General features: G+C 52.4%; 1 protein-coding gene across 2 annotated transcripts in view; it reads left to right on the top strand.

Annotated features, from left to right (window-relative positions):
• TRABD2A (TraB domain containing 2A) overlaps nt 1-26,504 on the top strand; it is a 47,903-nt gene extending 21,399 nt beyond the window's left edge. Inside the window, exons 3-7 of one of the 2 annotated variants that reach the window (XM_045808916.2) lie at nt 13,019-13,165; nt 15,533-15,707; nt 19,402-19,492; nt 23,295-23,552; nt 25,640-26,504. In XM_045808916.2, coding sequence (XP_045664872.2) covers nt 13,019-13,165; nt 15,533-15,707; nt 19,402-19,492; nt 23,295-23,552; nt 25,640-25,823 — 855 coding nt within the window. In that variant the 3' untranslated portion in view covers nt 25,824-26,504. The remainder of the gene's footprint in view (nt 1-13,018; nt 13,166-15,532; nt 15,708-19,401; nt 19,493-23,294; nt 23,553-25,639) is intronic. The other variant, XM_087863626.1, reaches the window with a different exon arrangement.

Genomic DNA, 26,504 nt, shown 5'->3' with positions numbered 1-26,504 from the left:
GAGCTCCGAGAGAGCAGTGTTGCAGGTCAGTGCGTCTGGCAGCCGAGTGCGGGCCGGTCCCTACGGCAGGCTGCTGGAGTTAGCCTCTTCGCTAAGAGCTTCCGCCGTGTTAGTCCAGGCCCGGGGCCAGCAAGGGGGAGACACCGCAAGACTGGGCGCTGGGCTCTCTGTGGACTAGAGTTTGTCGTCATGTAGTGTGTAGCCATTTAGACGAACTGCTTACCACTTAGGCCTGATTAGGCCCAGTAACAGTTCCGAGTGTGGCTAAGGGGGTGCATTTAGCTTTATTGTGCTTTTAATTTGGTTCTTCCCATGATTCTTCAGCGTCTGTTGTTCTTAAAGCTTGTCTGTCTTGTCAGAACTTTAAAAAATGTAAAGGAAAGTTACCTTTCAGCGCCCCAGAAGTTAAAAGAACGGAGATTTCTGGGGAGGGGCTGAGAGCCTCGCAAGCTTAGCGGAGGTGGTAAGTTGCACCAGGCCTTGGAGATGAGAGCTCGGTATTTGTTCTCAGGGTTACCGCAGCATTGTGTGGGATTTAGGGGAAGGAGGTGTCTTAGTTGCTCGGGCTGCCATCCCAGAATAGCACAGACGGGGGAGCAGAAATTTGTTCTAGAGGGTCAGAGTACGAACTCCGGGTGCTGGCAGGTGGGTTTCTGGTGGAGGCTCTCTCAGCTTGCAGATGGTCGCCTTCTACTGTGTCCTCACGGGCCCTTTCCTCTGTGTGTGTGTGTGTGGGGGGGGGCGGTGGGGGGGGTTCCTCTGGTGTCTCTTCCTCTTCTTATAAGGACTGCAGTCCTATCGGATCAGAGCCCTACCCTTATGACCTCATTTAACCCTAATACCTCCTTAGAGGCCCTATCTCCAAATACAGTCACATTGGGGATTAGGGCTTCATCGTGTGAATTTGGGGGTGGGTGGGTGTCACAGTTCAGTTTGCGACAGGAGGCCCATCTGACGTCAGGGGCAGGATGCGGACTGGGTGGAAGGGAGAGAGAGTGGTCAGGAGGCCTGACCAAGGAAAGAAGGAGAGGAGAGGCGTGGAGGGTGTTGAGGGGGTGGCAGGCAGAGAAGAGGGAAGGCCTGGTCGGCCTGGTGCGTTCTGCCAGGTCTCTCCATGTTCTCTCCTGCTCTTCAGGAGCCAGCGTCATTTACCAGAAGACACTTCTTCAGGTTGGAATGTTACCGAAGACCAGTTTCTCTCATCCTCATCCTTGAGTCCTTTTGCTGCAAAGAGCTCAGGTCCAAGTTCTTAGGAGTGCTTTATCCTCACCTCCCTCCCCCACCCCAGGAAAACAGAGCTCAGTGTCCAAAGAAGTGTGTGGAAGCTTTATCTCCCATGTCAGGCAGTATGTATTAACATGACAAGAAAAGGAGCAGGATTTCTCGCCATCTTGCTTTGAGGGGCCAGTCTAGACTACTCCATGGGAATGGTCCCCTGTTAGGTACAGAAGGAGGAGGGGTTTTACAGAGTGGCTGGGAGGGAGAAAATAAATGAGCTTGAGAAGGACATCCCCACTGCCTGGATACCCAGGTGAGATGGGAGAGGCAAGGACCAGAAATCCTCAAGGGAGGCTCGAAACAATATTGGGGAGGAATGTTCTGAGGACAAGGAAGACCTTCCCCTACTGCTCTCCAACTATACTTCAGGGGGCCGAATGGCTCTCTAAAGTGAACTAAGAAAAAAGACACAACAACCCACCGCCCCAGAAGGTGAGGTCTGCGCCTGAACAGATGCGAGCCCCTTTGTTCAGGGCGCTGGGAGGCTGGTGGGGTGGTGCGGGGCTAATGGGAGCCGAAGAATGGGCGGCGCCTTTCATATGCAGAGCAGCCCTTTGATCTGAAGGGGATGAAAGTGCTGGAAAGTGGAGAGGCTGGATGGGGGGCCTTTGTCTTTGACAAAAAAGGCATCTGCGGGACTCGGACCCCCTTGCTCGCTCCTTCAGCCCATGGGCTCCCGCAGCAATGCCCCAACTGGGACCTCGGTCTCCCCACAGCTGAAGAAGTCTCAGGAAAGAGAAAGAAGCATGCTGCAAATGTTGGACAGGGAGCTTAATTGATTCTTTCCACCGCCCAGAAAGAGAGGGAGAGAGAAGGGCTATAGGGAGGCAAGGGGAGAGCGGAAGGGGAGACATGGGTGGGGGGAGCGGGACGGGGTGGGGGCGGATAGCAAGAAGGAAGGGTGGCATTTGAACACTGGAGTAAACTGTCCGGGAGTAAGCCTGTTACTTTCCCGAAGACAGTGCAGATGGGGTGAGTATGTGTCATTGGAGGGATGGAGAAGAGTATTCAGCTAATAAGACATGTTTTGGGGTGGACTGATACTTTTTTAAAAAGGCAGTATAAGGCAAGCACTAATGTGAGAGCGGACATCCATCCGGCTCACTCTGTCTCCAGAGGGGAAAAGAAAGTCCCTCTAAGTCTCTGTGCTGTCAAAAACTCTGTGCTAATTGTAGTAATTTCCAATAGTTCTTCCTTTCTTCCTGTCTCTCATCCTCCTTGAAGTCTTAACCAATACTGAAAACAAAGCCCTTGGCATTTGGCCTAGAGATTTTCTGCTTGTGGATGATTTTTTTTTTTAAAGATTTTATTTATTTATTTGACAGAGATAGAGACAGCCAGTGAGAGAGGGAACACAAGCAGGGGGAGTGGGAGAGGAAGAAGCAGGCTCATTGCAGAGGAGCCTGATGTGGGTCTCGATCCCACAACACCGGGATCACGCCCTGAGCCGAAGGCAGACGCTTAACCGCTGTGCCACCCAGGCACCCTGCTTGTGGATGATTTTTGAGTCTGTTCTGTGGGGTGGCAGATGTACTCCTTGGCCATAAGTCTGATGGTACTGTGTCATGGACGGGACGTCCGCCTAGTTGTCATGGGCATGGCTTGAGAGGGAGTGGACAGGCATGCCTTAAGTAGGGCTGTCCCTTCAGGGGCTATGGTTTGGGTAGGGAGTGGGAGAGGAGGGAGCATGGTGATTTTGGCATCTCTTATCTGCCTAGCAGGACAGAGGGTCTGAAATAAGAGGATTGACCTGACACAGTAGTCTCTGGGTGAGGGGCATTTGTTAATAGACACACAGAGTGACTTTGAGGCTGTCTCTGAATCTTTACCTGCCCGGTGCTGTTATAACCAGGATAGGTTATCCAGGAGAAGTAGGTATACTGCCTGTCCTTGCTTAGAGGGGCGTGGGTCCGAAGCAGCTGGGCCTTGCCTTGCAAGAAGTCGGTTTTAGACGCCTTGGAGAGGTCAAGGCTGCTCTTGCTGCCTCTCCTGCTGTTCTTCTACCCAGCTTCTCACTGGAAAGAGCATGAACTTAGGAGGCCATGGACTGAGTTTGAATCCTGACTTCCTCCTCTTTCTTTTCTTTTTGACTTGGGGCAAGATACTGAACCTTTCTGAGTCTGTTTTCTCATCTGTTAATGGGGTTGATGAAACAGACGTCATAGGATTGTAGTGAGGAATGAACGAGAGAACCTCTGTAGAGGACCCAGTGCATAACGGACATTCGATAGAAGCTCGTGGTTGCCTTTGCTCCTGCCACCCTAAGTGGTTGGGCTTCTTCGTACCTACTCAGTCTGCTCTTACACCCCGTCCCTGTTGACACATCTTTACACCCTTGGTTCCTCTTGCCCCATTTTATTCCTAGGCATTCTTTTCACCCTAGCAGGAGACACCAGGACGGCACGGGGGGTTGAATTTTTTTTCTGAACTCAGTCATTTGCCACTTCACTTGCCTTTCCCACAAGTGTCCATCTTGGAGTGATTGGTTCGGGAGCCGACCTTGTCAGTGATCAGCTCAGGATCCTGGTTTCAAGCCAACCAGCACGCAGAATTCTTCTGGCTTCTCCGATTGGTGTAGGTGTGAGCACGTGTCCTAAGGTGGCTCAAATAGATGGAAGAGAGGAGAGGTTAGAGTAGAGGTGCTTGTTTGCCGTGGCTCGATTTGAGTTTCCTAGTTACGAGGGTGGTCCAGAAATAAGCAGGTGCATAGACCAGGGGAGCCCTGCCCTTACTACGCTCCTCTGCTTTTGGCTTTCCGCTGTGTGAAAGTCTGTTTCCTTATGATTTAAACCAACTTAGGCTCTGTTCATCCTGATTCCCACTGTCCCTGTAATTGCTCCATATAAACTCCCCATTCCTTACCTGAAGTCACCATTTTTCTTTACAGTTTTATCAAATATGTATTTTAAACAATATGGTGTTTGGTCTTGTTTTCGACTTACTCTATAAATGGAACTATACCATATACTTTCTTCTGTGTCTTGCTGGCTAACCCAGACCGTGCGACATTCATCCACGCTAATGTGTGTGGCCACTGTTGATTTTCACTGTTGTGTGGCATCTACCACGGTTTTTAGTTCTCTTCTTGGTGGACTGTTTCCAGGGTTTTGCTGTTTCAAATAATTTTGCTATAAACATTGTCATAGTAGTCTCCTAGAACACGCATGTGAGAGTTTCATCCCCATGTGCTACGGTTTTCCTTTCTATTTAATTAAACTGTGGTAAGGAAAGCTGGGATGGCTGTCTAGGGACACTTCTATGAGGCTCGGTCTTCCTGCTCTGATTCCTCTTTAATCGGCTTCAAAGGTCCACTGTCTCCTTGGTCTCAGGGATTAGGTACCTGTGATCTCCAGCCACTTGCCACCTTCTGCTAGCTCCCCGAGGACCCCCTTGCTGCTCCCCAGCACAGTCTTAGACACAGTATTTCCTTTTACCAAGAGAGGAGACCACTGTTTTTATAGTAGGACTGTAGGACTGGCTTCTTCAAATTCTTTGAGAGCCGATGCAGCTGGTTCTCTCACCTGCAGAACCTGACCTAGCCATAGATTGGCTCCTCCTGTTTGTGAGATGCCCTAGAGCCTTCCTGGTCAGGCTGTGGTGAGGGCAGGAGCTGGGTCTGTTGCCCCTGCATTCGTTTCCTAGGGCTAACAAAGTCCCACAGACTGGTGGCTGAAAACACCAGAAATGTATTCTCTCCTAGTTCTGGAGGCTAGAAGTCCCAAGTCAAGGTGTCGGCAGGGCTGCACTCCCTCTGAAGGGCCTAGAAGAGAGTCGTCCCCTGCCTCCTCCAGCTTCTAGTAGCTGCTGGCAGTTTTGGCCTTTCTTGGCTTGTGGATGCATCCCTCCAATCTACACCTGTGTCGTCATCACACCACTGTCTTTTCACCATGTGACTTTCCAGTACCTTCCCTCTGTGCGTTTCTGTCTGTCCACATTTCCCCTTCTGGTAAGGATACCAGTCTTGATGGATTAGGGCCCACCCTAACGAACTCATCCTAGCCTGATTACATCTGCAAAGACCCTATTTCCAAAAGGTCATGTTCACAGGTAATGGGGATTAGGACGAACATATCTTTTGGGGGGAGAAAAGTCAACCCATAACATCCTCTGTTTACCCCCTCTGCTGCCTCTGTGGCTGGTTAGGGAGATGTTCTTTGGATTGACTTGTCTTGCCTGACCTGCGGGGACTTCCACTTGTTGTGTGGTGATGGGAACTCCTTCTACCAAGAGATCTAGCCTCTGTTTGCCTTCTTTCTTTCTGGGCTTCGGCACTGGCCCGGGCGACTCTGGCTTCCATACCGTTCCCACATGGAGCCTTCACTCCGCCCAAGTGAGATGATCACTGGACGTTTAGCTTTTTCTACGTTGGGCTTACTGGTTGTCTTTGCAGTTGCCACACTCCTGCAGCCCTCTGGGGAGGGACTGGCTCCTGATGACGTGCCGCAAGCAGCCTCCTAGGACGAGCTAGCACTACCCCCGTCCATCCTGTTCGGGCTCTCTGAGGCCATGCTGCCCCCCCCCCCCCTTGGTTGTGCTGGCTGTGCTTCCTCCTGGACCTTGCTGGCTGTTGCTGTCATCACTCCATTCGTCTGTCCCGGGCTTACAGATTTGGTTGCTGCCACACTCACAGCTCTTGCTGCGGTCCTGTGGCCGCCCACGCTGCCGCCGCCCCTGTCGTTGCCCCTTTGCCAGGGCCTGTAGGCCCCGTGACTGCAGAAGAACGTATGCTCGGGGTGGGTACACTGGCCCTTCCACGAACAGAGGCTTGTTGGGGGTACATTGGATTCCCTCGCCTCAGCTCGAGCAGAGGAGGTGGCTCAGACACCACAGGGACCGTGTGGAGGCTCCTAATGGGTGCCTGACCTCATTCCTTTCTCCCTGGAGCCCTGCGGCCTGTGCCGAGGGGAGGAGAAATGGTGGAGGCCGAGAAGGCAGAATGTGAGACCAGAAGGGTCTGCTCCCCTCCCTCTCTGAAATGGAACATATCAAATGCTTCCAAGTGGAAGAGCATTTGAGGTCATTACGTGCAGTCTCCCCTTTAATGTAGGAATCCCCTCTCTATGGACATTCCAATTTTAATTGAACAGTCGCAGTGCCATGGAGAGCAGTATTACAGCTCCCCGGGGAACATCTGCCACACTTCTATCGCACACGTGTGCCAGCATTTCTATAGGAGAGGTTCCTAGAAGGAGGACACACATGTTTTCTGTGTGGATGGCTGCTAACAGACTGTGCATGTATGGAAACACACATTGTATTGATATATACAATAACGACTACACGGCAATCACAGAGAGACAGGGAGCTCAAAAAGAAGAAAGGACTTTCTAATAGTTAAAAATGTCCCACAGTAGAACAGAGCACCTGACTTGAGATAGCAAGCGTTCAAAAAGAAGAGCTTGGTATACCCTGGAGAAGCACTGGGAACCTCTCCAAGGTGGCAAGTCCCCCAGTGGTGGTTTATTTGGCCCTGAACCGTTCCAAATGTGAGCCTCAGAGAACAACAAAGGTTTTGCAGGACCCGTTCTGAAGCACTCTGAGCCCGTCTCCTTATGTGTTTGCAGAGACCAGCCACAGGGCTCTGCTTGTCCTCTGTCGTAGATCGGGGCATGTCCATTGTATCCCCAGCTAGGTTGGCCTGAGTTCTTCCAGGAGCCTCCATGGGTGGCCTCAGGACATAAACGAGTTTTTCCCAACAGGTAAGAAGTCCTGCGTCCCTGAAGATAGCAGGATTGGTCAGTTGCAAGCTTCACGCATAGCTGCTGTTTCATGTGGTCAAGGACAGAAATCTTGGCAGGATTCAAGGGAAGTGGGCTGCTTAGCTCTAAGGTCTCTGGGGCCTTTGGTTCCTTTGGCCCCTGGTGACACGTGTAGCATGCTTTTCATGGTCTGTGGCTGGTCAGGCCAGCAGCGTGGTGCTAGGTCGTGGAGAGTGGGCTGATGGGTGCCACGCCCATGGTCGCCATTTGGGAGGTGTTTGTGCCCATCGGTCCGTCTCTTACGTTGCTCTCAGGCAGCGGTGCGTCCTTGAACACATGCTCTCCTGTATTCTGGCTGCTGCAGCGCCCCCGCGAGGTGCTGAGCTCACCCACAGTGTGGCTGCCGTGGGCCGGGTGATGCTCTAACACAGACTGGCTGCTCTTGGCACCGCCTGTTTTTAATGGCAGGGGCCAGGTAGGGACTGTGATGGCCCGTCTCTCTCTGGAGTTTCCACCTCCGCCTAGACTCCCACTGGGTGTTCATGTATCCTCAACTGCCCTCTGTGACCTGTTGCCATCACACAACCTTTTGTTCTGTCCCACTTCTAACGGGCACCCCCTCAGGACCGCACCAAATCTCCCCCAAATGCAGCTCCACTTCCCGGAGCTGTGGGGGGGTGGGGAGGGGCTGCTGCTGTTATTATTATTATAATTATAATGTCAGCACATCATGCTAATGACTTAGCTGACCCCCTCCGGGTGCTCAGAGGTCTAGTATTCTACCACCTCCGCCTCTTGCCCTCTTCCTGGTGCCTCTTGCTTGGTCCTCAGGTGAAAAGATAGACCGCGAGTGACCAGGATCTAAGTAAGGTATCTGCCGCCTGGGAATTTTTAAGAGAATTTGTTGTTCTGCATCAGCCCAGGTAGCTTGGCAAGATAGTCACGATACAGGAGGCATAATTCTTGGTACTTCCCGTGCACCCCAAAAGCCGGACTTGAGAATTTAGAACGTGGATTTCTTCTGAAATGACGTTTCAGGTGGTGGTTTCTAGGTTCGGCCACAGAGAGTTTTGTTTGCGTGAAAAGACTGTAGAAGCAATGCCATTTCAGAAGCTTGCCGGTCCCCCAGCCCACATCCTTCCTGGTGGGGGTAGGAGTCAGACTCCAGAAACTGTGCGGAGGGTCCGAGAGCGGAGCCAGGAGTTGACTTCAGGGCAGCGCCCACCAGCGGCTCTCTGGAGACGGTTCACATTTCAAAGATTCGTTTCTTCAGGTTCCTGAAGCTCTAGCCCTGACTTAATTCCGTCGGTGGCTCCCAGCCCTGCCGGCACAGGGAGTCGTCCGCGGGTGAACGTAGGTGGCGGTTCGTAAGGGGTGGTTGCACGCGCTCGTGGCGGTCTATGTGCGGCTGTTAGGATGCACGGAGCAGCCCTGGATGCACGTACGGACGGTTACCCAGGATTAAAAGAAATAAGCAAGCTCCAGAGCAATGGGTGGAGCCTGCCAAGTTTCATGTCAACAATGAAGCGGCGGATAGTGAGTTGCAATCTGTGGTTTGGAAAACACTGGCTTAGAAGGTTCCTGGGAAAACCAGGCCATCGGAGTAACTGGGGGAGAAGGCTTATCTGAGATCTCGGAGAAATGAACCTGAGTCCTTGTAGGATTGTCTGAAATCTTCACCTGTGGAATTCTGCCCGGATTTCTCCTTGGGGCCTGCCTGGGTCAGCCTGAGCCTAGAGCAGAGGTCCTGGTGATGAGGGAAGCAAAAACATGTTCATTTTTAGCCCAGAAGGCTGGCCTATAGCCTGCATAGTTGTTGTTTTTTTTTTAAGATTTTATTTGTTTGGTCAGAAAGAGTATGAGCAGGGGGAGCGGCAGGCTCCCCGCTGAGCAAGGAGCCTGACACAGGGCTTGATCCCAGGACCCCGGGATCATGATCCCAGCCGAGGGCAGATGCTTAACGGACAGAGCCACCCAGGCGTCCCAGCCTGCATACTTTCAGTAAGGATCAAGTACGTGCTGGTTGCTACATTCATAAAGGGTCTCGTGACTGCCTGTAAATCTCACTGGTAGTTAATATCGAACTGAATGATAGGCACCAGAGAAATCCTGCGGAAGTAGTCTTAGGAGTATAAGTTCGAAGAAGACATTTATGATCTCATACTCCCTGCACGTCTCCTTGCTCCCCGGGCACTAAGCATATAACCACCAGCTTCCTACAGCGGAAGAGCAGCTCCCTGTGCCCGCGGGTCCCGTCCCCATGCTACTTAAATACGCGTCCTAAGTCGCACTGTGCAGCATCTCAAGAGTTCCTTCTTGGCCGTAGTGCTCGACGATCCTGCCACACTAGGACAGCTTTGGATCGGGGGCAGTGGGGACACCTCTGGGGTGCCCTGGGGGCCTCTGCATCCAGCCTGCTTTCTCCCTGGAAAGGCTGGAGGAGACCTTCATTTTGTCCCTTCTTGCAGTCAGAAATTTCCCTTTTCCTTTTTTGTGATTTGCTCTAGTCAGTAATGTTATCTTAAGGATAAGGTTACGTCTCAGGCTGCATGGACTTCAGAAACCATGGAGGATAAGCCTGTTTGCCAAACCCTGGCTTTCTAGCCCAGGGTTGTTTGTCTTACGTCATAATGGATAGCTTCAGTATTCGTCCATGGAAAGGCATTTATTTGAGTGTTTCAAGGCCAAAGGAGCACAAACAGAAGAGCGGAGGAGATATCCCTACGTTTCTCTATCATGTGTCATTTGCCTATCTGTTGGCTTTTACACACCGAGACTGTCCCTGGAAAGATACACAAGACACTGGCCGCAGTGATTGTTTTTAGGGAGGGGGATTAGGGTACAGGAATAGAAGGGAGCTCTTTTCCTTCATGCTGTTTGAAATTTTTACCATATTCATATGAACTATTAAAAAAAGAAGTAAACTGAGACTGACATGTTTTGACTTGTGTCTCCAAATCCTTACATTGAAGTCCTAACCCTCAGGACCTGAGAATGTGACCTTATTTGGAAATCGGTCTTTATAGATGATTTAAGATGAGGTCATTGGGGGTGGGCACTAATCCAGCATGACCGTGTCCTTACACAAAGGAGAACTTTGGACGCAGACATACATGGGGTGTGTGCCATGTGGAGATTGGAGTTATGCAGCCACAAGCCAAGGAACGACCAGAAGCTAGGAGACAGACCTGGACCAGATCCTTCCCTAAATCCTTCAAAGGGAGCATGGCCCTGCCAGCACCTTGATTCTGGACTCTGGTCTCCAGAACTGTGAGACAATACATTTCTGTTGTTTAAGCTGCTCAGGGTGTGGTCCTTTGTTATGGCAGCCCCAGGAAACTAAGACAACATGTGAGAAAATGTCAGCAGAGTCTCCAAAGAAAGGGATTGACTCCTTTGCCCTGCCTTCCCTCCCTGGTCGCCTGCCTGGGCTCTCAGTTGGACAGGCTGCCGCTGTATGTGGGCTTTCTGGCTGCCCAGGAATAGCGCCAGATGAAATCCTGCAACGCCGGGAGGCTAGGTCAATGACAACGCTCCATCAGGATCAACTTCCTGGGACAGGCCCCTGTGCTCAACGTAACCGAACACAGTTGTTTCTGAGGAATTTGCCAAGCTGTGAGTCACTTCCTGACACCCCAGATTTGTCAGACTGGCTCAGACTTGGCCAGGCACAGCAAGGCGAGTGAATTGCCTAAGAGTGACCAACAATCATGAATCCTGTCAGGCCGTGGGGCCTTTCGAGGTGCCCCAGCAGGTCTCTGAGGAAGCTGGGTCTGGACCTCCATGGTTTCAGCTGGCCGAGTCTGGGGCTGTGTATTGTTTTTGTGTCTCTGTCTTGTGCTCCCTGATGCCTGCTCCGGGGCCTCGAGACTTGCTGCAGAGGACCAGGGGGTAGGTAACTCCTACAGCCGCGGAGGCAGACACAGAAGGCCCCCCGGGTTTGGCCCAAAGAAGGCCCCCCCAGCCATGCCTCAGGGCCCTGCTCCCAGTCGCATGGAGCTTGATCATCAAAAGTAAACGTAAGAAGCAAAGAAAAACATCCCAGCGAGGCTTTGGAAGCTTGTTGGGCAGGTGAAATGTCTTTAGGGTAAATGACATTTGACCACATCAAGAAGGGACTGAATAAACAAACGTCAGATTTAACCTGCCAGGCGGGCCACGCCATCTTCTCCATTTTGCAGATCGGCCTGTCCAGTAAGACGGGTGGCTCAGTCTTCTCAGAATACCAAGAGCACCTTCAGAAAAGCATTTCAAAGTCAATGGAAACTCTTGGTGGAAGGTCTGCCAGCAAGTGATACCTGGGCTTGTCCCGAATGGCTTCGGGAGGCGAGCAGAGTCCATCAGCACGCTTTTGTGAGCCAAGCAGAGCTTGAGAACTTGGTTTGGATGAGACACTGAGAGAGAATGTGTGAGACCTTGGCCTGGGCCCGGCAGACCTGAGAGGGGCTTCATTCTGCCCCTCCCCCTCCTCTCCAAAGATCTGTTCCTCCAGCTAATCCAAAGAAGGCATTTAGCTGTTCTCAGTGGTGGTGGGGAGGTCCCGATTGTGTGGCTTTAGAATGCAGAGGCTCCTCTCTGTGGAAGCCTGAGTTTCCTCACTTAGACCGTAATTTGTGGACATGCACCTTGGTGTACCTGTCTGTCAGCTCATGTCATCAGTGGAGGGGTGGGGACAGGGCATGGCCCAGAAGGTCCAGGCCTGACAGAGAGGAAGAAGGATGTTTTGAGAGGAGAGGAGGGGATTTTACAGAGAGACCTGCCCCCACCGCCTTTGGTTAAGGCCTCAGGCCAGGGCCGGCCATTATCAGAGTGACCAAGGGAGACAGGGCCATGGGAGGAGAGCATACAGCAAACGTGTGCCTCCATGGCCTGTGGGAAGCAAGTCAACAAGCCCCCCTGCCTCTCTGCCCTCAGAATGAGGAGGATGTGTGACAGGAGAAAGTAAGGGGGTTGGGGCTGCGTAGGGTCATTTGCTGACTTGAGACATGTAATATGTTGTCTCCAGAGACTTGAAAACTTCCTGCTGAAGACCTCACAGAGTGCTCAGATGGACCCTGTCTGTGTGCTTTTCAGCGAATGGGGAGGGAACATTCCAGCCAGGCAGTATCTGTATACCGATTACTGGGGCAGCACGTGGAAGGGCAACTGTCAAAGGTGATATGTCTGCATCCGCACCTGGGGAGAGCAAGAGAGAAAGTGCCAGGGCATCTGCAATGTTGTCAGGAACCTCATGGAGGGTGGCCAGCCCCAGTCCCACCTGGTGCCAGAATCCCACCACCCCGCCCCAGCTCTCCAGCGCTGTGGAGAATCCACTATTTTGTAAAATTCTTTGAGGCTGGATTTTCCCAAAGGATATGTCTGTGCACCCTTCTCTTGTGATGTATGCCTCAAATAAGCTTGGGAAACCTGGCACACTCTCCCTTTGGGAAGAGCCGCAGCTCACGTTAGTGTATCAGAGACTCTGAGAAACTTGTATAGATAAAACTGTTTGATTTTGTGTAGGCCTTGTTTCCTCCTTTTCCATAACTTCTACTAACCGTAACTTCTATTAACGTCCCACGGGCCCAGTGAATCCATTAGGCAGCAAAGCCACACTGAAGGTTAGAACAGACTCGTGGATGTGTGTATATTTTCCTGTCCAGCCCTTCGTGTAAGTGAAGCTGGCATCGGTATGTGCCTGTCTGTGTGTCCCCAGCTGCTCCCGCCTTTCCTCCCCAGCTTCTTCAGCTGTTCGTCTCAAGCCATGCTCTGGTCCCTTCACCTCCTGGCAACTCTCATGGGACAGCTCCAGGTGGTCTATGTCCATCGTAAGGTGCTTTCTCCAGGGTGACCCACAAAGGGCCAACTTGGGCAGGACTGTCCTCCTTTTCTTTGAACACCACCCAGGGATTTGTGTTCCCGTTTTTAACAGCAGTGTCCATGTCCTTACACAACAAACCCAGAGGTGAGGCCATTGCCAACCTCGGACAAAAGAAATAAGATGGCCGCTAATGATTGCTGTGTCGGTGAACCTAAAAGGGCCCTGTGTTTTCTCCCCTTAGGTCATCTTTGCTTTGAACCAGACCCTCCTGCAGCAGGAGAGCCTTCGGGCAGGCCGCCTTCAGATCCCCTACACGACGGAGGATCTCATCAAACACTATAACTGTGGGGACCTCAGCTCCGTCATCTTCAGCCATGACAGCTCCCAGGTGAGGGCCCTTGTCCTCTGCCCAGCTCAGCGTGCATTTAAACACCGGAATAAAGACATTATAGGCTGACACCTGGACCTTCTGTGTACAAAGGATCGAGGTCATCAAGGGCTCCAAAAATAAAATTGGGCAGGTTTAGATGTTGAAGGAGACGCTGCAGCTAACAGCGGCGTTCTTTATGACACGGGCGAACGGAGGGGCGTTGATGAGAGTTAATTCTCGGACCCCAGGCAAAGGATGGAGCTTCAAGGGATCCAGCGGCAGGCCTCATGGCCGCGGGCGGCCTCCGGAGCAGGGGAGGGTCCAAGTGCGAAAGCCCCCTGGCCGGCTTAGGCAGCACTTCTGCAAAATGATGGAACAGAACGTCAACTGCAGCTTAGCAGTGGCTTCTAGGAGCACGCGAGCACGATGGGTTGGGATGTGTCCATGGCCGAGCTGGTGCAGTGAGTGGCCCCTGGGACAGGTTTTACCTGTGGGCTGTCAAGGGGAAGGACGCTCAGAGGAGTGCAGCCTCCCTGCAGGGATGTTTGTTACTCTTTTATCAACAAGCTTCCCAGGGGACAAAACCATGGCTTCCTCCCCTCCCCCCACGAAGACCGTGTGGCGGTGGCAAGTGCCGGCTGAGCTTCTGAGATGGGGCATGTGTTGTCTCCAGCACCAGCGTCTTCACACAGGAGGAGGGTGTGAGTGATGCTGGGGGTCTGTTAGATCTGGGGACCCTGTCGTAAGGAAATGTGAGGGAATATAAGAGGTGAACAAGGAATGGCAGCCTGGGGAGACGGACAAGAGAGGCTGGATCCAGCATCAGCCCAAGTGTCAAAAGGTATAATGCGCTTTCCGCAGAGTCTAGAGCTGGAGGAAGTAAAACCCAGGCAAAGCAAGCAAGGGGAAGGGAAACAAGGAATACACTAAAGAAGGAAGAGTAGAAGTTATGGTGAGGACAGTTCTTGTGGGCACTCCCGGTGGGTGCGGGGGGAGTGGGGAGAAAAGTCAAGGTCAGTCGGGACATTCAAATCTGCACTGGAAGGACAAGCTAATGTGGACAGGGGATTTGGAAGTTATATGGGCAAATGGGGAGGCGGGGGGGGGGCAGTCAGAGATAGGTGCCTTACGCACCCCTTTCCTGTGGCTCCTTCATACCTGTCCTGCTCACAGCGCCCCCACCGGTGGTGTGGGGGATTGGGGATGTGCCTGCCGAGGGGCCAGGTGGCCCCGGCTGGTCAGGCGGCGGGGTGCAGGTCGTAGGGCACGTTTGGCATTTGGAGGGAGAGCAGGATGGCGGTGGGAGGCTGCCGTGCACACCCTGGGCTGCCTGTGGGGAGGGACTGGTAGAAAGAAGGTGCTGTGCTGAAGAGAAGGGACTTGGGGAAATGGACAGAAGGATTGTACATAAACGACATGATTGTTAAAAAGACGGTATAGGAGAAGATGAAGGCTTTGGATTTGAAAATGAAAGAGTATCATTTCAAGGAAATAGTGAAAGGGGCTCTGTTGTCGGCGAAATGGGACTTGATGGTTACGTTACAGACTGAGGACTTTCAGAAGGTTTTCGAGTGGCTACTGCAAGTGGGAGAAGCAGCCCGAGTAGATATCCTGTTTTGTAACTGAGTAAACCCTGTAAATGGCTAACCTTGTTAAATCCCTGGGGAGAGGGGAGAGCACGCACCAAGGAGGAGGGGATCCAGATGGGGTGGGGAGACAGCTCGTGTGTCACCTCACCTGCAGCCGCTGCGCTGCAAGCCCCACGCCGGACCGTCACAGTTCCGGTGTAATGGCACCCTGTAAATACTGCACTTGGCTGACGTGTGTGCCAGAGCCAGGTGAATGGTGGCCAGGAGGGCAAAGAACACGGGAGAAAGCAAGAGGGAGACTTGGAATTGGAGAAGTAATTTAATGAACATGTACGGAATTTGGAACACTGTCGAATGGTTATAGGCATTCCATGTATTTGGTAGTAGAGTCATAATTATTGATTCTAAACTATGTATTTATGTAAAATTATTTTCCTACAGAAAGCATGTGTGAGTCCAACAAATACAAACTCGGAATGTGCTAAGGTGAAGATACGGTCTCCGTACACAAACACGTGGCGCCAAGCACGCGCATTTACATAGAACAGAAGCACTGTCGGAAATAGCCCGAGAGTTCTTCAGGGCGCTTCATTTCCTATGTTTGCACTTGGGTTACAGAGAATGATATCCCAGTTCGAAAAAGCAGCCGCCGGGAGACCCCAGGAGTCGTGTGTCTGTCTTCCCCCTTCCCCCGACAGCAGCTTGACCTTCTAGGCTGGGTGGCTGGGTGCTCAAATGAAGCAACTTTGTTCATAACTCTGTTGCCCCTAATTTTTCTCTCTTTCTTTTGGCGGAGGTTCCCAATTTTATTAATGCCACGCTGCCACCTCAGGAGCGTGTCACTGCCCAGGAGATCGACAGCTACTTCCGCCAGGAGCTTCTCTACAAGCGGAACGAGAGAATGGGGAAGCGGGTGAAGGCCCTTTTGGAAGAGTTCCCCGACAAAGGCTTTTTCTTTGCCTTTGGAGCTGGTGAGTCGTAGGTCACCTCTGCTGGGACGCTGCGCTCTGATGCTCCTTCCACGAGGGGCGTGCTGAGGTGGGCGCCTGGTGGGAGGGGGGCTGAGTGGCAGCTCGCAAAGTGTCGCACAGTGGCTCCGGCCCGAGTATCCAGCGTGGTTGGAACTGCGCTGGGCAGGCTGGTCCCTGTGACATCACCAGAGCTCTCTCTCCCCATGGTGCTAGTGACACACTCCCCTGAAACCTGGGAAGGTATCTCTCTCTCCTGAACTCAGCACTTAATCCCAACTTCTTTCTGGCCTCTTTCACTTTTTTAACTTCCCCTAAAATTTGTCATGTCTTCTGTCTCGTCTCTGACCGTGAGCCTCCCAGGTGGACGGCCTGGGGCTTTAGATTAGCTGTGGCCAACTGCTAACAGCGTACAGGGAAGCAGCCTGGGAAAATGATTTCCTTTTGTGGGGTTTTTGGAATAACGTCTCTCCTCTTCTTGAGTGATTCTGTCACAGCTTCGCACCCTCCAGAATTAAAGGCAGAAATGCCAGAGGCCGGGGAGTGTGTAGTATTTACCAAGTCTTTCAATTCATGACCGTGGGATGTCTTTCCATCTACTTGGTCTTCGTTAGTCCCTTTAACCCCTCCGTTTTCATTGTACATCTTGCATGTCACTTGTTAGACTTAGTACTAATTTATTTTTTATGCTTTTAAATGGAACTGGTTTCAGACATTTGCTAGACCATTTGCTGGCCTCGGCTTTCTCCTTTCAATTCTTCTACTAGCTCATAGACTTGGGCAAGCCGCCTCCCTCAGTTCTTCTCTCCAGTAAATTGGGGGTCTGGGGAGAAGCACTACCGGAGCAGCACAGTGAGAGGCCCCGTATAATTATCACCTGATCTCAAGATCGGGACAGGCGACAAGCCATCTGTAGGTCTCTCCCGTGTCCTGTTCCCACATCTCTAGGATGTGGCTTTATTACATCTGCAGAATCTTTTTTTTTTTTTCTTTCCCATATAAGATAACATTCACAGTTCTAGGGATTAGGATGCAGATGTATTTTGGAGGACCGTTTCCACAACATCTGAAAATCCATTAATGTCATACGCCACATTAGTAGACTAAAGGACAAGCACCACAGCGTGCTCTCAACAGGTGTAGAAGCCAGACTCGGCTGCTTTCCACTCCTGACGTCCAGCGGCGCATAGCGGGGCACTGGGTGCCGGGGGAAAGGTGGATGCTTTGAGATGACAGTGGCCTACCCTGTGGCGTGAGGCTGGGCAGCAGGTTGGCTGGCAGGCTGATCCGAGGCAGATCGTCGCGGGGCAGGCCCTCCAGATGGGGACCGTGCTGGGCAGATGGCCCAGGTGTGACTGCAGCATCTGGGCCGGCCTCGTTCTCCGGGCACAGCTCACCACACTGCGGCCGCGCAGGGGAGACGCCTCGCAGCCGCTGGGCATTTGGGGGTCGGGAGTGCCCCGGGTAGCCGCTAGTGCCAAGTTCTCTTCCCGGGGCTGCTTTCTCCACTGCATGAAACGAATTTCTCCTCTTGCCTTCTGAAGGTTGTGTGGACTGGAGGGAACCCCAGAAATTGCTCCTGACACTTAGCCCTAGTGGTTTAAAATTTTTAAAAAATCTGTGGCTAGCAAACTTTCAATTGCAGAGGGAGGATAACCCAAAACTAAAAACTCCAGAGTTTAAAAGCGAACAGCAACTTTTGCCATGGGGGTCTGGAGATAAAATTTAGAGATGAGAAATGGAGCTTGCTCTTGGAGTAGAGGAAAACTGAGTTAAACAGAATAGCTTGATTCTGTGAAGAGAAGGCATTGGAAATGGGGGCAGTTCATTCACAAATATTGTTTTTATTCCTAATTGGCTGAGAGTGTGGACTCTACTCTTGGAGTAGAGGAAAACTGAGTTAAACAGAATAGCTTGATTCTGTGAAGAGAAGGCATTGGAAATGGGGGCAGTTCATTCACTGGACAAATATTGTTTTTATTCCTAATTGGCTGAGAGTGTGGACTCCGGAGCCAGACCATTGGGGTTCGAGATGCCATCTGCTTCATCTTCTGTGCCTCTTCCTCACCTGTAAAATGGGGATAATAATATGCCTACCTCATAGGGTTGTTGGGGGTGGGGGTCAGGTGATGTGTACAGCACTGCACCTTGTAATGCTCGGTGACTGTTAGCTACTTTATTTTTGTGATCACTCCCTGCTGGGTGGGCTTGGTAGTGGCTGGGGGAGTGAGGGTCACAGCAGCACTCTGCAAGCCCAGGAGGCCCCCCCCCTCATCTAGGCATAATCTTTTATGTATGCATGTATGTATGGGGGGGCGGGGGTAGGGGAGGAGGGGAGGGGGAGGGAGAAGGACAAGCGGACTCCCTTGAGATCATGAACCAAAACCAAGAGTTGGATGCTTTACTGACTGAGCCACGCAGGCGCCCCGGGCATAACGTGTACAGGAGTTCACTACACTTCTGCACCGGGGCTAATCTGGGCCTTGCCAATGCCCCTTCCATCGAGCCGGTTGCCCCTCATCGATCTTGGGGTCATAGACTCTACAGTTGAACCCAGCAATGTAGTAGGGCCCAATACCTCCTGCCACAGGCACCGCTCTCAGGCTCCCCAGGCTCCCAGAAGCTGATCCAGGTTCACCCTGCTTCCTAGAGATGTGGGAACAGGACACGGGAGAGACCTACAGATTGCTTGTCGCCTGTCCTGCAGCGTGGATGTACCTTAATTTGCTGTCCCCGTCTCTGGTTATTGAATATTGAGGTGTCAGGATTGCACAGACTCTGCTGCTGCTTAGCGTGTGAAGTCCTGAAACTGTTTAATTTAAAGTGGAGATAATAACGATCCCTCTAAAGTTCCGTGCAATCGCATGATGGGCTGCTACAATGTAATGAGACATTCAGGACATTAAAGTGCCATACATTGTCACAGAGAGGGACATGTGAGCCTGGAGGATCATGTTAGTTTTGAGCATCAGAACCTGAAAGGAGGGGCGCCTGGGGTGGCACAGTCAGTTAAGCATCTGATTCTTGATCTCAGCTCAGGTCTTGATTTCAGGGTCACGAGTTCGAGCCCTGTTTTGGGCTCCATGCTGGGCATGGAGCCACCTTCAAAAAAAAAAAAAAAAAAAGAAAAAGAAAAAAGAGAATACCCTGAAAGGAAAGAAGGTTAACCCCAAGATCTACTTTTGGCTTTTAAAATGTTCATTTTAAGATGTCACTGTAAGCTTATCTGTTTAATCTTTGTTGTTTTTTTTATTAGAAGGGAAAAAGTGAAATAAAATTCAGGTTGAGGTATCCAGCTATGGTGGCTTCTGCTAAACGGAGGTTTTGACGGTGCATTTGTCATTATGTGTCGGACAGAAGGGGGCACGGGTCTCAGAGGTGGTTGGCTTGTATAAATGAGGAGAGTGGTCAGGACTGTTAACACTGCATTCAGAGGTGAAGGTTGAGACTTGGTGTCTATGCTGTCCCCTTACTGTGTGACTCTGGGCAGCTCACTGCGCCCTTCTGATCCTCGCGTCATCTCTGAAATGCTGCATATCCCTCCCTGCCTGCCGGCAGAAAGTCTTTGGAGCTCTCCTGCGTTGGGCAGAAGGGATGGAGCGTACCAGGGTTATTTCTTTGATCTGGGGTGTGCGTTTGGGGGTATGTTTAGTAATCATGGGAGCTGCCATGGTTCTGATCCTCTTCCTCCCCCCAGGTCATTTCATGGGCAACAACACGGTGCTTGATGTCCTGCGGCGCGAAGGCTATGAGGTAGAGCACGTCCCTGCTGGACGGCCCGTCAACAAGTAACCTTCCTGGGCTTCTATCCTGGTTGGGGAGCAGCTAGGGGGCCGAGACCCGCATGGGGCTGCCTGGGCACCAGGGTGGGCTCACCCCGGAAGGGCTCTGGAGGCCCCCAGCATGGCTGTTCCCACCTTCCCAGTCTGGCTGCTATGTGGACACTTGGCACCCGGCTCCGCTGGCAGCCTGTCGTGGGGCTCTGCCAGACGTGGGTTGGCTGGCCAGGCACTTTGGGCAACAGAAGCCATACTGGCCTTTTCCTCAGCAGTCTTGGGGCAGAGAAGAAGAAGAAGGGAAGACTGCTTCATGGTGCTGGGGGCCCTAGGAGGGGTGATTAGGCTTAATGCTCAGGGCCCTTCCAGTGGGCATCTGGGAGGTTTCAGGGAGGCAGATGCTGGAATCAGTCATAATGTCAGGTCAGAGGGGCTGAACATGAACAGGAACATGCCTGTGAGACCCATCTTGGGGGCAGGAGCCAAGCCCCTTCTCTTTCTCTGAGCTGCCCCCCCCGCCCCCGGTCTGTCTGTTCATTTCACATTTTGATGGCCCTGTGGAACCTTCCTTCCCTTTCTGTACTAGTCAGCTTGGGCTGCCATCACATAATGCCAGTTTATTTTCTTACAGTTCTGGAGGCCAGAAGTCCAAAATCAAGGTGCTTGTAGGTTTGGTTCCCCCTGAGATCTCTCTCTTTGGCTTGCAGACGGCGGCCTTCTGTGCACACACGCAGTCACAGCGTGTCTCTGTGTTTACATTTCCTCTTCTTATGAGGACACCGGTCAGATTGGATCCAGGCCCACCCTGACAGCTTCATTTTAACTTAATCACCTCTTTAAAGGCCCTGCCTATGAATACCGTCACATTCTGAGGAACTGGCTGTCAAGGCTTCAACATAGGAATTCCGCCCAGCACACTCCAGTCCTCACCCCACTCCCTCCAGATCGCGGTCACCAGCGCCCCCTCCTGGCAGAGATCTCAGCGGTGGTGAGGAGAATGTGGGTCCCCTACTGCCGAGGTGGTAGAGAGAGGGTCAGCAGTGGTGTCCGCTCATGGCTGCCTTCCCCAGGTGCCCTCTCTCTCCCCAGAAGGCCCTCTTCAACTCATGTTTCAAGCCAGGACCTCTCCCTAGCCCCTCACTCCAGAGGGTCCTCCCTCCCAGTCCAGTGCCCCCCCCCCCCAGGGGCCAGGATTCTGCCCGTCTCCCTCGGAGCAGGCAATCGTGGGTACACGCTGGGCCCGCCTCACCCCGCCTCCCTTCATACCTGCCTCCAGCGCGTCAGCAGTAACAGTCCTTCGATAGCGCTGCCACTCTACAGAAGCCCCCCCTTGAGACCCCTCATTCCTCACCTTCGTCACACCTCGGGCCACCTTTCTGGGGTTCCTTCCTCTCCTCCCGTGGTTCTCGCTCTCTGGTCCATTCTTTGCTTTCTGTGGGACGAATCTTGCAAGTGTCCCTTCCTCAGAGGGGAACCACCTTCAGTGGTTTCTTACTGTACTTTCCCAAAGTCCGGTTTCTGCGTGATGTCTCAGCACCCAGACTCTACCGTTTTTCCAGCACAGGTCTGCTTCTTGCATCAGAAAACGTCCCCTCAGGGTCGCTGCCTGTCCAACCCCCACCCCCCCAGGGAAAATCCTGCCTCTCCTTCAGCCAGCTCTGCTGACGGCCCAAGTGTGGCTCTTTCTCTCCCTCCTGTTCCCCTTCAGCCCCGATGGAGAACCCAGCCCTTGGTGGTTCTCTGCTTGTTTGGGGGGCACTGTGGGTCTTTCCTCCCCTATTGGACTGTGTGCTCCTGAAAAGCAGGGTGGGCTGGGCCCCCTGGTCCCTTCTCAGCCCCCTGCCCCCCCCCCCCCGCTGACTCGGCTGGTGTTTGGCACACAGTCCTTGTGGGTGCTGAAGAGGACCCTGCCGCGGGCGTGTATGCACATGTGTGTGTATATGTACATGGGTGTGCATGTACGTGTGTGTACATGTGTGCGTGTGCATGTATGTACGAGTACATGTGTTCATGGCTCTTCTCCGGCTTCCTACTTCTGGTTCTAACCCAACACTGAACCCTGCCTCTGGGAGGAAGTGAGGTCAGGAATCAATACTGTGAAAATCTCTCCGCGATTCTGGTGCACAGTGAGGGCTGAGAATGAGTGCTGACATCCAGCTGGGCTGCTCACGTTTCCAGGGGAGGAAAGAACATTTCTTGATCGATTGTCAGGTGGCAGCCAGGTTCTCGTGGACTCCCGGTTAATCCTCAAAGCCAGCCTGTGAGGCGGGTGTTTCTTCTCCCTTACTGATGGAGAGACTGAAAGATCACACAGCTAGTCAGAGCCGCGGTACAGCTCGGACTCCTCCACGTGTGCGTCCCTTCTTTCTGCCCTTTCTTCTTCTACGTTTTACTTCCCAGATCCTTTGTCTTTGTTCATGCAGTTTCCTCTGCGGGAGGGTCATTCATCATCCCCGCCCCTAATTCCATCAGAATCTGTGAGATCCAGTGCAAATGCCCCGTCTTCTTCTCTGCTCCAGCCTGGGTCTGATGCATGAATTCCCAAGGGGTGTGGCGTGTGCTTCTGTGGTAGCTCTCCTGGCGTCCGGCACACAGTGTGTGTTCCATTCGGGTCGTGTCTAGGACTTTTTAGCGGTGAGCTGTGCTCCTAGGGGCCATGAGGGAGCATGAAGTCTGGAAAGGAGCTCCTGTTCAGGGAGAGGAAGGGGCGAGGGGATAAGGGCCCAGAGTGGGGGAGATGCCCACAGTGAAGGTGTTGTCGAGCGCCAGTGCAGTGGCTGCGGAGGCGCCTGCTTCCTTCTTCCCCTCCTTAGCAGCGACGTGCTAACTGTTGAGGGATGATTCTGATCGTTTGGAACTTGGATCTGGGGCAGGCTGTGTGGGTGGGGGCAGGAGGCCTTCCAACTGGTGACCTAGCTTACTCCAGCCCTGCCAGCCCCTTGGGTCTTGGGGTAGGCCAGTACTAGGCAGATAGAGGGGGGCTGTATGTTGGAGTGAGGAGAGGGCAACTGGCAGCCACTCCCCTCCACCTGTCAGCAGTCTGGAATACACAGGAAATGCCCCTGGCTGTGAAGCGAGGACAGGGGTCCTGCTGGGCTGAGCCCAAGGGTTTAGGCAGTCCCCCACCCCCACACTTTTTCCCAGGATAATGGATGCTGTAGAGTTTTTTTTGTTGTTGTTGTTTTTGCTGCCACAACAAATTACTATAAACTCTGACTTCAAGCTCGAGATTATTTTACAGTTCTGTAGAAGCCTCACACATGTGTCATTGGGTTGAAATGAAGGTGTAGTGGGGCTGCATTCCCTTCTGGAGCCCCTAGGGGAGAATCTGTTTACTTGCCTTTTCCAGATTATAGACGTTGCTCACATTTCTTGTTTTGTGGCCCATTCCCCCATCTTCAAAGTCAGTGACGTTGCATCTCTCTGACCATTCTTCTGTACTTAACATCTCCCACTGGCCACAGAAAAGTTCTGTGGCTTTAAGGACCCATGTGTTTAGACTGGACCCACCCAGATAGCCTGGGGTGATCTCCCATCTCAAAGTCCTCTGTCACAGCCGGAAAATCCCTTTTACCAGGAAAGGCAACAAATGTATGCCCAGGTTCTGGGGATTAGGACCGGGACATCTCTGCAGGTCATTATTCTGCCTACCACATATTCCAGTGTGGATCTGGTGAATGGCCCTTAGGCTACACAGGGGTGTGCTCTAGGGTTCTGGTCATCCTTGTTGTGAGGCCCTGAGCCCTGAGGGCGGGTTGGACTCCGTGCTGTGCGACTTCCCTTCAGATCCATCTTCCTCCATCCCTGTTCACAGAGAGAAGAGTCAAAGTCCCTCGTCGGGGCCCACCTCCTCAGCCATCTTTGCTCCGGAAGTGCCCGCTGGGGAAGCGCTGGCACCGGAAGCTGCGTCTGCAGCGCACTCGCCATTGCTTCCTCACGTGTTTCCGTCTGGCAGTGCCGACCTGGGTGGTGAGTCGGAGCGGAAGTTTCGGAAGAAGCGGAGGCGGCCGCGCCCACAGCGAAGGCAGCGGCTTCGGCAGTTCAGCGATCTGTGGGTACGACTGGAGGAGAGGTGAGGCGGTGGTTTGAGCTGGGCTGGGCTGGGTCAGCCGGGAGCCCATCCCCGGCTTCCATCCTCCCCACTGGGAGTGTGGGTGGGGAGCAGCCCGGGAATGCCCATCACACTGCTTAAGACGGAGGGGGTTCAAGGCTGTGGTGGGGATGAGCTCCCCACTCGTGGACCAGCCTTTCCTGTTCCTCACAGCCTTGGGCACTGGTCTTCTGTTCACTGTGATACAGATGAATCCAGATTAAAGGTAGTTGCTTCAAGCCAGAGTAAGGGCAACATGTTTATCCTTGTTAAAGAAACGATGGGGGGCGGGTGTGGGTATGCATGAGGGTTTGATTTGCCAGCCCTTTCTCTACCGTAGAGCAGGGATTTCATAGTTTTGCAGAGCTGGAAGCAGCCTTGTGGGAATGGGCTTATTCAGCCCCCACGATTGACAGGGAGTAGGGTGACCACAGAATGTACTCTCAGAGATGCTTAGGAGGTAAATCAGAAGTGGACAGGGGAGTCAGAGGTGATGACTCAGCCTGGTCTGCAGGGCATAGGCTTCTGGAAGAACTGCCATCAGAGGGGCCTGGGATCCAGGATCCAGTTCAATTCAACCCAAATGTATTGAGCTCCTCCTATGTGCCTGCTTTTGTGTTGGGTGCTGTGGCTTTGGAATAAAGCAGGCATTAGCTCTCTGCCTTCATGGAGTTCACATTCTGGGGAGGAAGCCAGATTTTGAGTTGTCTGCAAAGGAAGTGTAGGGTGCTGTGAGATGTGGTTTTGTGTGTGTTGGAGGTTACTCTTTAGGGTTGGGGGGTCAGAAAAGGCCTCATGGAATGAAGAGACCTTTTGGCTGATACTGAGTAGAAGCCGGACAAAGTGAAGCCCAATGAACAGAACTTTTGAGTCTGGATCGGGAGATTCAGGGATCCCGTGCCTGCATAGGTGCGTAATAGTAAATGTTGAATGAGTAAACAAATGAGCAAGGAGGGGAAGGAGTTCCAAGCAAAGGGAACAATTTGAAGGCCTGGAGAGAGTGATCATGTTGAAGAAACCAAGATGAAGTAATTGTAGCTGGAGCCTGGGAAGTAAAGGGGATTGGGGTCGTTGGGGTGGGTCCAGACAAGAAGTGGAGGGAGTGCCTGCAGAAATGAGGAGCCACTGAAGGCTTGAAGCAGGCATCCAATGTGCTGCGGAATTGGCTTTTTTGTTTTTTAATTTTTAAAAATATTTTATTTACCTATTTGAGAGACACAGAGAGAGAGAGAGAGAGAGAGAGAGAGAGAGAGAATCTGAAGCAGACTCCATGCTGAGCATGGAGCCGGACTCAGGGCTTGATCCCATGACCTGAGCCAAAATCAAGAGTCAGACGCTCAACCAACCAAGCCACCCTGGTGCTCCCGGGATTGGCATTTTTAAATGGAGGGAAGCTGGCAGCCAAATGGGACCTGGAGAACAGGGACAGATCCTGTTGTGTCCTTGTTCCATGGTACCTGACAGAGGGTGGCTCTTCAATCTTCCTTCAGTGGTGGAGGAAGAAATTGACCTGTTCAGTACTTTTTCAGGCTGGGCCATTTCCTTTCAGGGTGGCCTGGAGTTGGGCACTTTACACCTGAGCTGAGCTGAAAGGTCCAGGTGGGCCTGAGATCATGGGCCGCTCAGCTCATACTGTCCTGACTTGGGAGGTCGGCACGGTGTTCACACTGGATCTGAGCTGGGATAGGGGAGAGAGCCAGATCTCAGGGAGGACACCTCATGGCTTGGGTGTGCCTCTATGTGTGGTCAGTGAGGAGGGTCCCTGCCTGAGATGGCCCAAAGGCTAATTAATGGTAAGCAGATCTGAGTTGGGCCTTCTTACACCTAGAGTTTTAATAATCTTTGAGCCAAGAACCGTGTCGCTGGGGGAGAGTTGTCCGATGTGCTGGTCTTAGCACCTGTATTACCTGGATTTTTTTGTAGCAGTAGTATTGAGGACAAAGACACAGGAAGCCCATTCCCATCCTTAAAAGAAGGAGATGAGAAGAAGCTGTGTGGGCCTTTGGGGGCCTTGGAGTATCCAGTGGCTCCTGCTGTGCTCTGAGACTGTTTTTTTCTTTTCCTCCTAGCGCTGTGGTCCCACAGCTCCAGGTCCCCGTTCTGGATAGGTCCATCTGTGCCGAGCTGCAGCTCCCTCACCGTGGGCATCCCCCGCACAGCCAGATGGTGGCCAGCAGTGCCTGTCTGTCTCTCTGGACTCCTGTGTTCTGGGTGCTGGTGCCGGCTTTCCAAGCAGAGACGCCCCTCCTGTGATGACTGGAGGAGCCAGGCCAAGCCCCTGACCCCTTGGACTTGAAGGATGGCCATTCCTGTACCCCACACTCTGGTCTGGCCTTGATAGGCCCAACCCAGGAAGAGAGAGAATAAAATGCGGTGTTGGTTCTTCTCTTTCCAAAGGAGTGACTTTGGGTTATGCAGCCGTGCTTGGGGCAGGTGTACAGTTTGGTAACATAATGAGTTGTATGAAAATAATTATAAATGCATTATATGAAAGTAATTAAATACATTTTCTGCGTAGACTTTTCCCCACCTTGTGTATATATTATGCAAACAACTTTGCTCACACCCTCTGAATACTGTCACTGCTTCACCCCCGGGCCCTGCTCCTGGCCTGCCTGCCACTTTGGATCCTGACCCTGTTCTCCTTCCTGCTGCTCCTCTTCCTACTCATTCCCGTTTCTGGATTCAGGGGAGTCAGTAGGCCATAGGACCTTTGCTCTTCTCTGTTCAAGGTCTGGTGACTAGGGTGCTGCCTGCCCTCTGACAGGTGCTTTAATTACGTACAGTGTATGAGTGTCTCACCAACCGCTGAAGGCTGGGTGAATGGATGGGCTTCGTCAAAGGTACGGTGCGAGAAAGTGGTTTCCAAACGCTCCCTCTTCCTGTCTTGTTATTTATTATTTCTATGTCTATGTCTTTTACAAATAAAATCTT

Source organism: Ursus americanus, chromosome 7, assembly GCF_024610735.1.
Source record: "Ursus americanus isolate L20-20 chromosome 7, mUrsAme1.1.p, whole genome shotgun sequence".
NCBI classification, from domain to species: domain Eukaryota; kingdom Metazoa; phylum Chordata; class Mammalia; order Carnivora; family Ursidae; genus Ursus; species Ursus americanus.
This window is presented reverse-complemented; position numbering and strand designations above follow the sequence as displayed.